Below are 11928 nucleotides of genomic sequence, written 5' to 3'. Positions count from 1 at the left end.
ACTGGCGTCTGTGAGTGTCCCAGGGACCCACGCGCTCCGAGCTTCTGAACTCCTTGCCAGCAGCTCTCTGCGCTCACTTCCTCGCCCTGGCCGGCTTCTGTCCCGATAAAGCCCTCGCGTGGGAGCGAATCCGCGCCCTCTCTGGGCGCCCTGCTCGCAGGTGGCTGTGGTGCTTTCCCAGGAAGAGGACAGGCGCTTCCTCGCGCTCCTGGGCAGACTCCGCGCGGGGCAGGTGCTGAAAGAAACGCTGTTTCTACAAGTGCCCAGAGGGTTCGCTCTCAGCTCAACTCAACTCAGCGTGTGGTCAACAATTTTTAAAAATGCTGCAATTGGCCAGAGTTGCCTGTTTTCCTATGGAGTTGAAGTTGTAATTAATACCTAGCATACTTTCAGGTGGGCCTGAAAAATAGAAAAAATTCTAGTATGTTAAAAAAAAAAGAATTAATTCAACACTTTTGTTATTTACCCGCACTGACAGGTTTATCAGTGCTTGTAGTTTCTTTGTGCAGAATATTTTGGAAGAAAGTCAGTAACCTCTTGGTGATCGATTTCAACCCCCCCCCCCCCCCAATAAAAGGAAGGGTGAAGAACAGAACCAGTTGCCCCGACTTCCTGTGTGAGTGGGAAGAGGCAGACCAAATACAGTTCCTGAGGTATCATGGGCTCTTTCTGACTTTCAAATTAGGTGCTGTTACTGCTGCACTTTCCTTGACAACAGTGACTGTGCAAGATTCTTTAGTTAAGATCGGCTGCTAAAAAAAGTGTTTAAGAAAAGTCCTTTAAACCCCTATCTGTGTGCTCCAAACCTGTGTATTCAACTGCCTACTTGATATTTCCCCTTGGCTATCTCATAGATACCACAAGTTAAACTAAAAAAAAAAAAAAAAAAAAAAAAGAGCCCTGATTCCTCTCCCCTTTAAATGTATTCAGTCTCGCATCTTCTGTCTCAGTAAAGGGTGCCTACGACTACCCAGATGTTCATTCTAGAAACCTGGCAGCAATCCCGATGCATCCTTTCCTTGTCCCCCACTTAGGATGTGGAACCCCCCCCCCCCAACTCCTCTCCCTCTCTGTATGGACACCACCTCAGTATAACCCGCCAGCTTTCTTTGTCTAGACTACTTTCTAACTGGTCTCTTGGCCTTCACTCTTGCTCCTTCCTAGTCTTCCCTGCTTCACACCAGAGTGATTTTTTTAAAGTGTGAACTGGATCCTAAGACCTGCTGGCTCAAAGCCTAGTGGCGCTTAGGATTGGGTCCACAATCCTTAAGCCTACTGTGTGTAGTGGTCTGCCTCTGCCCACCTGTCCAAGCACATGTCTCCTGCTGCATGCTGTCCTCAGAGTGAGACCCCCCCCCCCCCCCCCCCCCCCCCCCCACTCTGCAGCTATGATTGCTGTTCCCTGTGTCTGGGAAACTCTCCCTCCCCCTCTTTGCGTAGCTCACACGAATTTGTCCTTTAAACCTCAGCTAAAAATATCCGAGAGCCCCAATGTAAACGGGCCTGTCGTGTTATTCTTTCAGTATATGTATGTGTGTGTGCTTTTCCTTTATAGGTATTCACTGTTGGTAACTATATATAGATTTGTATCAACTTGTTAGCCTCCTCCCCCCACACTGTAAGCTCTGTGAGGTCAGGGACCTGTGCAATTTTGCACTGCTAGTGATCAGCAAAACCCCTGACACACAATAGGCCCTCAATAAATATTTGTGGAACGAGTGGTTGAAAATATTTTAACTCATTTAATCTTCACGATTAGCTCAGAGAGCTGTTATTCTCATATTACACATGAAGAAAATAGAACCTGCATTAAATTACCTGCCCAACTTCATACAGTATGTGGCAGAGCAAGGCCTCAAAGCCAGGATTTTTCTGACTGTAAGCCTAGTATTTATATGATTAGTATAGCTGTAATTATATCTGTATGTCTATGCAGGCATGTAGTCTGACATTTAAGTTGTCTGTATTACATGTTCCATTTTGGTTTCCTGGCACTGCATCCTCCGTGGGACACAGCCATGTTCACTTTGGCCTCCTCCCCTCCAACCCTACACATCCTCTGAGTGAATTCTCACTGCCAACCTCTTTAGCAGCCCCTGGGCCTTGCTGTCAGCTCAGAACCAGTTGGAATTTTCAGGTTTCCTCTTGGCTGTTGGAGAACACTCCGGGACTTCCAAAGTCCTCACAGGCCTGAACTTGGACCTTCACTGTACTCTTCTACCATCCTGGGTTACTGGCCACACCCATAAGCTACTGCCATAGAAATTGGTCCCCCACTTCATGGGAGATCCATTATTCTCCCCCTGCCCTGGGATTCTGCCTGAGGAGGTAGGGGCAAGACCTCTTTACCATTTTGATATTTAATCTTTGTTGTTTACCAATTTGCTCTGATCCTCTGGAGCTGGAGGCAATCTTTAGTTGGTTCTGAGAACAAACAAACAAACAAACAAAAAGCCTGTTTTCCCCACCTGTTCACATCTCTTTTCTGTTTTATTTATTTGGATGATGCCTTTTGAATTGGGTGTCTCCGTGGTTGGCTGTCTCTACTGTGTTGGTATCCTTTCTGTTTAGCCTGAAGATCTGCTCCATGGGGAAAGGGAGGTAGGTGCCCTTAGCTGTGTGTTTGGGAAGGGAACAGGATGGAAAGTGGGGGGTGGGAGAGAGCACATCAGTGATTACCTTGAACTATTATCCCCCCTGCCCCCCAACCATGTAGGGTTCAGTGGATAAGACCAGAGTTTGGCAAGAATTATCTAGGAACTTTTCAACCTGTCTCTTCAATAGAATTTCTGGGGAGTTTTTAAAAAAAAATTCTGATGCCTCATCCTCATCACCATAGATTGCAGTTTAATTGTTTTAGATAGGGATCTAGTCAACAGTTATTTTAAAAGTCTCCAGGGTGATGTTAATGTGCAGCCAGAGTTGAAAACCACTGACATGTAGGGAGAGAATCCCATGCACCACCATCATTTCGAGGGATCCATATTGCAGCATTACTGTTCTCATCTGATCCAAATGTCTAGGAGACAGAGGAGTTTGAGGGAATTACCTGGGCTCACCTGACAGGGACCCCTCCTGGCAAACACCCAGTAGAGATACGTCTTTATCAAAGACAGAAAGAAATATGCTGGGCTCGCCCTTAAGATTCACATTACTTTTGTGTCCTATGGCCTTAAAATAAAGGGCAAAATATGGTATGGATCCCAGGATGCTTTGAGCATAATCTGAGTCTCCTCTTTGCTTATGAAAAATCATTCTCCATTACATTCTTCTAAGGCTCCCTTGGTCCACATCAATCGCCTGAACAGCCCTCTGTCCCCTTGTGCTTTAGCTCCTGCCCTGGCTTGCTCCATCTGCAATGAAAGCTTTCAATGTCCTCCCTTCATTTCCAGGTCCAACCTCATCTTTCAGACCACATTCCAAGGTTGGTCTTGCACGGAGGCATCCCGGAGTCACTGCAGCCAAGTCACTGCCTTCCTTTAGAAACATCATTCCGTTCGTCCAGGGCACCCTCTTTTATTGTTCTTACAGCACTCCACACTTCCTGCTGTGTTTCATTATTTGTGTATGAATGTTTTCTGCCCTTCCAGGTTTTAAAGTCCTTGACTGTGGGATTTATGTCTTGTGGGTTATTATATTCCACACAGTGCTCAGCACATGGCCTTCTATGTAGCAGGCATTCAACACGTATTTGTTGGGTTGATTGTAAGAGAGAATCCAGGTGACGGGTGGGTTTGTCACACACTATGGTGAAAATCATCATAAACTGTTTCAGTAATTCTTGGCTAAATAAATATCAGATTAACTTTTGGCACGATAATTTGACAAAGATACCAGTGTTACTGAAGGTCACTGTTATGGATACTTGCCTTGCTCCCCTTGCTACTCGGTATCTACATCTGCTTCCTGTGCTCCCTAGGTTTTATAAAGTCTCTGGGTTGTAAGCTTTGTGGGACGTAAGGCTAGTCTCCACTGCAGACGCTGCCAAGTCCTGATTCTTGCTCTCTCCACCTCCCTGCCTGGTAGTGTGGACACCTCACCTGGGCTCCAACAGTGGTAGTTGAAAGTTGGGACCCTGAAGCTGAAACAAGCAAAGCACAGTTGCAGGAGCTGTGGAGAGCTCATTATAGTGGTGCCTGTAGCTGTGTCAAGCACCTGATCTCCAGGGCAGTAAGGCGCTGGCTTCCTCCAAGGCTGTGTGTGTGTGTGTGTGTGTGTGTGTGTGTGTGTGGTGGGGGGAGTGGTCCTCTGGTCAGATGCTTCTCTGATGTGGTCCTGGCGGTTCATCTTTGCCTTTTTATGAGTCTGGTTTCCCAAAAGTCCTGGCAACTCTGCAACCTATTTAATGAGCTATTCAGGATCCTCAGCCAGAGCTTGCTCTGTTGCTTTCAACCAAGAACCCTACTGATAAAGTTTATCTAAACTTTGAAAACCAGATGATGCCTTTGAGTGGGTGTTAATGATTGTTGCTAACCATAGCTTTTTTCTTCTATGAATCAATAACGTTGGGAAGGTAATTTTACTTTTAGGAAAAGACCAAATACTTTTGTTGAAAGTTTATATCTGCATTTGCCAATTCTAGGTGGATACATTCTGAAATCATCATGCTGTCTTGATAATATTTTAGTGACTTTTCTTTGTTTTGCTTTTTTTTTTAGGGTAGTTTGAACAATGAAGATGATATCTCTGTCCAGCAAATGGTCGCTTAGAACCATGTCATTTCTACCTTCCTCACTGTTGATTCTCTTAGTTGTGCCAACTCCTTCCTGCTGTCAGAGCAGTGAAACTGCACCTCCAAGAACTAGTGATGGGACCCTGTTCCCTTGGAATAAGATGAGACTTCCTGAGCACATCGTCCCAGTTCATTATGATCTCCTGATCCATGCCAACCTCACCACTCTGACTTTCGAGGGGACCACGGCAATCAACATCACAGCCAGCCAGCCCACCAGTGCCATCATCCTGCATAGTCAGCACCTGCAGATATTGAGAGCCACCCTCAAGAAGGGAGCTGGAGAGACGCAGTCCGAAGAACCGCTGCGAGTCCTGGAATATCCGCCTCGCGAGCAGATCGCACTTCTGGCTCCCGCTCCTCTGGAGGTTGGGCTCCCGTACACAGTGGTCCTTGGTTATGCTGGCAACCTTTCTGAGAGCTTCCGTGGATTTTATAAAAGCACCTACAGAACCAAGGAAGGGGAAGTGAGGTATTTTTTTTCCTATTAATTTTTAAAGCTTCAAATGCTGCCCACACTACATTTATTATTTCAAATGGGTTGTCTTTTAATATTCCCTTGAATGTTGAATTCTTTCTGTGGTGTTTGGCTTTTACATCTTCTTTGTAGAGTTAAACAAGGCAGTAGTTTGTTTTCTTTGTTTTTTTTTTTTAATCTCATTTTTCATTCTGTTTTAACCAATTTTCTTGCTTTCAGCTCTATCAGAGTGAATACCTATTTTATTTAATTAGGTTTCTGGGATGTAATAAGCATCTTTAATTCTCTTGGCCTATGTATTAGTTTCCTAGGGCTGCTATAACAGAATACCATAAACTAGGTGGCTTAAAACAACAGAAATTTATTCTCTCACAGTCCTGGAGGCTAGAAGTTCAGAATCAAGGTGTCAGCAGGCCTGTCCTCCGAGTCTGAGTAGGATTCTTCCTTGTCTCTTCCTCACTGTGGTGGCCATTGGTCCTTGCCATTCTTGGGATGGTAGCTACACCAGTCCGGTCTCTGCCTCTGTTATCATGGGGCCATTCTCCAAATTTCCCTCTTCTTATAAGGACCCCAGTCATATTGGATTAGGGCCCAACCTGATGGCCTTATATTAACTTGATTACATTTGCAAAGACCCTATTTTCAAGTAAGTTACATTCACAGATATTAGAGATTAAGACGTCAATATATCCTTTTGGAAGACATAATTCAACCCAGTCTATGAGAGGGAATACTTTCCTCTCAGTTAAAAGTTTTTAGGGATCTTCACCTGCCTTGTTTTAGTTCTGTTTTTAAGGAGGTATAATTTATTTTGGGAGATTTTATGCTACATTTTAAAATTAAGTTTTATTTGTCAGTAGATTATACTTTTCTGATTTTATGTATTTTTTTGAAGTAAAAAATAGTCAGATGCTACCAAAAATAATTTTTATTTTTAAGAAAGTAAAACTTATCCCACTCCTAGCTCCTAGAGATAACCACTACTTCTATTTTACTAGTAGGGGAACATCCTAAAGACTTCTCTCTGAATATGTATATACATTACTTTATGTAAATGGAAGATATATTTTGTTTTCTGTTTTAGAAGGGATTTTAAAAAATATGTTGAGAAGATGTTTTATATGGATGGCTATCACTTTACATCACTTTAGTGAGTATTAAAATGTATGTTTGTGCACTGATTTATTAACTAATCCCCCACTGATGGGGATTAGGTTGTTTCCAAATTTATAACATCAGCAACACTTTGGGGAACATCTTCATAAATTATTTCTTTGGAATAAATACCTAGAACTAAAATTGTTAAGTCAAAGGATCTACAAATGTTTGATTCCCTTGCCATATCCCTCACCTCTAACCAATTTTGTGTATTGGCAATCTTTTTAGAGCCAAAAGCCTACAGATATCTCCTTTTAATTTAAATTACATTGATAATTGAGGAAGTTGGGCAGCTCTTGATATATTTACTTATTTGAAGGTTCTTCTTTTGTGAATTGTCTATTTATGACCTGTGTCTGCTGTTCCACTTGGTTGCTGGGTATATTCTTACTCATTTTAAGAGCTCATTATCTGTTAAGACTCTTAACCCTTTGTCAAATACCTTTCAGTTTTCCTGGGTTTTATTTGTCTTTTCACTTAGTTTATGATAGCTTTTGTCATATACTGTAAAATATTTTTTAGTAGTATAAAATCCATCTATCTCATGGTAACATTAGAAATTAAAACACACACCTATTTTATTTTATTTTATTATTTTATTTTAACTAGAGGCCTGGTGCATGGATTCGTGCAGCGGTGGGGTCCCTCAGCCTGGCCTGTGGGGATGGGCTGAAACTGGCTCTCCGACATCCCCTGAGGAATGTAGTAGTGCAAGAAGTGGTAGGCAGCCAGGGAGGAGCCCGAGCCTGAGCCTGGGCCAGGCACCGCACTGCTCCCGCTCATCTCGGCCCGCTGCACCTGCCCCTGCCATGGTCTGGTCCAGATGGGGGAGGGGCGCGCAGGGGGAGTGTCTGTGGGAAAGGCGCCCTCTGCTGCAGCTGCACTCGCCAGCCATGAGCCAGGTCAGCTGAGCAGTGCTCCCGCTGTGCTGTGGGAGGGTGCTGACCACCAGGGGGCAGCTCCTGTGTTGAGTGTCTGCCCCCTGGTGGTCAGTGCGCGTCATTGCTTCTGGTCAACCTGTTGCTTAGGCTTTCATATGATATATATAGATTTTATTTTATTTGTCTTAAACAGAGGAAATTTATTTTTTCCACAGTTCTGTAAGCCAGAGGTCTGAGATCAAGGTGTCAACAGGGTTGTTTTTTTTTTTTCTGAAGTCTCTCTCCTTGGCTTGCGGATGGCTGCCTTCTCCTGTGTCTTCACACGCTCTTCTCTCTGTACATGACTATGTCCTAATCTCCACTTCTTATAAGGACATCAGTCACATTGGGTGAAGGCTCACCCTTCACACACACCTATTTTAGAGTACCTGGTACTTCATGCTGGATTTTTATCTTGTTTGCTGTCATCTTAGGATTCTTGCATCAACACAGTTTGAACCTACTGCAGCCAGAATGGCCTTTCCCTGCTTCGATGAACCTGCCTTCAAAGCGACTTTTTCCATCAAGATCAGAAGGGAGCCAAGGCACCTCGCCATCTCCAATATGCCATTGGTGAGCCTGAACTCCTCCACGTCTACTCACGGGAAAACCCACTGATTCACTGTGACCTGCGTTACCCCAACAATAGTTGTTCTTCAGCTCCCTGTTTTGTTTGTTTTATTGCCTGACAGATAGCTAACTTTTCCTTTGTATTTCTAGCCTATGCTTTTGTTTTAAGCAATCATTTCTTTGTAGTCAGAGAAAAAAATTGTCTCTAAAAACATGCAAGATTTCAGGAAGAGTGACATTCTAGGTCATCAGTGTTTTCGGGAGGGATTCAGTCTGATGAATGCAGGTCCTTCACAAAGCACTTTCACTTACGTTTTCTCATATGATCTTTTAAAGGGATTTTAAAGAGCATGCTTTGTCAAATAGGGCCATATTTCTAGTCTGTAGTTATTTTCTATAATTTCTATATTTAACATTAACTATGTAGTTTGTAACCATATGCACAAAATTGGGCGGATAGAAAAAGGGAAAAAGTAATTTTTTTCAGAACATTACAGTACTAAAGGTTAGTAATGATAGGTAGCTCAGTTTCCTTTAAATCATTATCCTTCAAATTTCAAAGCAGATGTGGAAGTGTTTCCTCTGATTTTTCAAAGTGGCCAGAAAGATGACTGTGCCAAATGAATATAGGACGTAAGTGCCACTGTCCTATGATTCTGATAGCTTAGAAAAAAGCATCAGCTGAGCTGTCATTCTGCAACAGATGCACGTCAACTCCTGAAGCACATGAGACTCAGGGTGGACCCTTTGTCGGGAGCCCTGAAAGGTGACCCTCCTTATCCCTGTGCAACATCTTCCCATGAGGGGACCCAGAGTGCCACAGACCAACCTCCAGGACAGTACTTCTCAACCTTTAAAACTCTGTATCCCCTCTACGTACCTTAAGGGTCCCTTCCTCAAACAAGGTTCTGATGGGCCCCCCAGAGAGGGCTGTCCCCTATGAAAAGCATTCTCTGAAAATCCCTGCCAGCAAGAACTTTTGTCTCCCCCTCCCCACATTCATATATGAAAAGATAAGAAAAAATATTTGTTGTTTTTCTAATATAAATTTGAGATAGAGAACATGCTTTCTCATAGTTCTCTCCCCCAATATGATGGTATTGCTCCCAGGGGTGGGAGTGAGTTCTCTAATTAGAGAATTACAGCTTTAAGAGAATAAAGGAGCCAGGAGAGACTGATTACACAAGGTTGGTGGAGAAATTCGTAGGCTTGCAGGGGGAAGGCCAGGAGCCCCCAGGGCTTTGCGAAGATGCCGGAGTCTAAATCCAAGAATATCCAGGACCCACTTGTTGAGGATAGGAAACTCTCTAATGTAATATTGCCCTTTGGGCAGGATAGCCCTCCCCTGTCTGAGTGGGAGGGGACTGAATCAGGCTGCAGACTGGAGTTGAGGGGAAAGACACTGGACACTCAAAGGATCTTTTTTGGAGGCTAGAAAAGCAAATAGTTAACCACATTTATTAGTTTATTTAGCTTTTTTAATGATTAGCACATCAGGAATGGAAATTTTGGTTAGGGGTTGGTAAAGGCATTTTAAAAAGAAAAGGTAATTTTGGGTCCTTCAAGTGTAAACCTAGGTTGGCTATCAGCATCAAGGTTTGAATGACCAAAGGGTGACCAGCTGGTGGATATTAAGAAGGACCAGAGCCCAGAAATTGGGTGGAAATAAGATTAAAGGGAAAATGCATATGTTAACAATGGAATGCGCCACACTAGTTTTGGAGGGTCCTTTCTCCAAATCCTGGCCCAGTGCTTTCTGTTGGCGGAGGTACTAGACTTTCTTCTTTGGGAGCAGAACTCTTTCAGTGGTTCTCAACCTTCTGGCCCTTTAAATACAGTTCCTCATGTTGTGACCCAACCATACAGTTATTTTCGTTGCTACTTCATAACTGTAATGTTGCTACTGTTATGAATCATAATGTAAATATCTGATATGCAGGATGGTCTTAGGCGACCCCTGTGAAAGGGTCGTTCGACCGCCAAAGGGGTCGCGACCCACAGGTTGAGAACCTCTGTACTAGACTTTCTTCTTTGGGAGCAGGTACCTCCCTCCCTCCCACCCCACTCTGCTAGGCTGCCTCCTGAGTGCACTGAACAGCTGATTCCAATGAAGCAAATCAGTTTGGAGGAGGTTTGCGGGGCAGGTCCAGGCACGGGTAACTTGTTTGGGAAAACAGCAGCTCTTTTTAGGTTTTATAATCGTTACATACTTGCCCAGTGCAGAAAATAAATTAGACCGCTAGATAATTCTCATACCTGTATTTAAGGACAAGTGGACTACATCTCGGCAAAACCAGCAGTCTCAGTTTTGCTTTGTCCCATCCATATAATCAATCCTCATGTACCAAATATGAGTCAGTTTGCGGCCATCTGGGTTATTTTTAAGAAATGAAGTGGTGATCGTTGCACAACGCTGAATATAATTTTGAAAACCCACTGAATTTTATATTTTAAAATTGTGGATTTTATGGTATATAAATGATAACTCAATAAAAAAGAAATTGAATAGAATGGTTTGGCCTTAATGAGGAGACAAAAGGAAGCTAGGTAGAGAGGGGAACCCAACTAGGTGGAGTTACTAAGGTACCCCAACGGGGCGGGGAAGGAAGGGCGAATGAGAGGCGTGAACTTTAAAATGCACGGATGCTGCTAAGACAGGCAGCTTGCAGATAACTGATCCCAAGCCTGAGGCACATAACCAATCCCAAGAATGTTATTAAGGCAGAATTCTTTGGAAAAAACAATCAGGAGCTAGCAAGGCTGTATCCACCCCCTAAATTCAAAAGCATGGAGCTTCCTCTCCCCCTCTTTCCTTTACCCAGCAGGCAATGGGTTCCTGATGTTTGTTCTGGTGGGGGGTTTTTTTTGGGGGGGGGGGGGGGGAGGGAGCCATGAGCCATGAGCCATGGGGGCCTCCACACTTGGGCTAATGGACTTCAATTAGCTTGGATGCTGAACTACTCCCGACTGTAAGGTGGAAGGGAAGCTCTGGATGCTGGCCTGCTCCTGGCACCCCAGCTGCACCTCTTCCAGGACTGCCTTCTCTCACTCATCTTCGGTTCCACTAACCATTTTTGTCCACGACTTCATTTTTCAATTTCACGAGACGATGAACGTGGACTCAAAAACCCCACATTTTGGTTTCATTGATACCTAAATTACAATCGAATATTGGAAAGAGAAATTTTAAAATAATTATACAAATGTCATGCCATATACTTTCAATGATATGTCTGGTAGGAAATTAAAAAGTTGGATTATTTGATGATGGAAGTTATTCTGGTTTTAGGTTAAATCCGTGACCATTGCTGAAGGACTCATAGAAGACCATTTTGATGTCACCGTCAAGATGAGCACCTACCTCGTGGCCTTCATTATTTCAGACTTTAAGTCTGTCAGCAAGATGACCAAGAGCGGAGTCAAGGTGAACCTGTGATTGTCACATGGGGTGACCACCTGGTCCTGGTCTGCCTGGGACTGTCCTGGTTTTAAAACTGGAAATCCACATCCTGGGAACCCCGCAGTCAGGGGCACACCAGGGTTGGTGATCCTCCTGTCACAGATGCTCATAGTTACAGTGAGGTTCTAATCACAAAAACATGTGGAGAAGCTTGGCCTGGCGTGTGTCATGGTCCTGGCCCCACCGCTAACTGGCTCTCTGACCTTGGCCCGCCTCCCTCCCTTTGGGACTGGTTTATACGTCTGTAAAGTGTGTTAGTTGGACATGACCCTGCAGTGGTTTCTAAGGTGGCTTCTGGCTATAACTTTCTGCAGTTTGGAAGTGAATGCCACTGACTATCTGAGCAGGTGACTTCTGGAAGGAAGAAAGATAGAGCAGTCGGCTTGGAGTATTAAATGGCTCTGGGGAGAGCCGTTTGGCGAGGCCGCAGTGGCCAGCAAACTCATTAGTCAACAGAGCCAAATATCAACAGTACAAAGATTGAAATTTCTTTTGAGAGCCAAATTTTTAAAACTTAAACTATATAGGTAGGTACATTGCTATTAACTTAATTAGGGTACTCCTAAGGCTTAGGAAGAGCCACACTCAAGGGGCCAAAGAGCCGCATGTG

At 43.9% G+C, this 11928-nt stretch overlaps 1 protein-coding gene across 1 annotated transcript in view; it reads left to right on the top strand.

The window, feature by feature from the left end:
• Positions 1–4631: 4631 nt before the first annotated feature.
• ERAP1 (endoplasmic reticulum aminopeptidase 1) overlaps positions 4632–11928 on the top strand; it is a 32606-nt gene continuing 25309 nt past the window's right edge. Inside the window, exons 1-3 of the mRNA XM_005871525.2 lie at positions 4632–5204; positions 7723–7861; positions 11148–11282. Of these exons, the coding sequence (XP_005871587.1) occupies positions 4672–5204; positions 7723–7861; positions 11148–11282 (807 nt within the window). The 5' untranslated portion in view covers positions 4632–4671. The remainder of the gene's footprint in view (positions 5205–7722; positions 7862–11147; positions 11283–11928) is intronic.

The sequence above is a fragment of the Myotis brandtii genome, unplaced genomic scaffold, assembly GCF_000412655.1.
Source record: "Myotis brandtii unplaced genomic scaffold, ASM41265v1 scaffold344, whole genome shotgun sequence".
NCBI lineage: Eukaryota > Metazoa > Chordata > Mammalia > Chiroptera > Vespertilionidae > Myotis > Myotis brandtii.
Note: the sequence above shows the minus strand (reverse complement) of the source record. Positions and strands in the feature narration are given on the sequence as shown.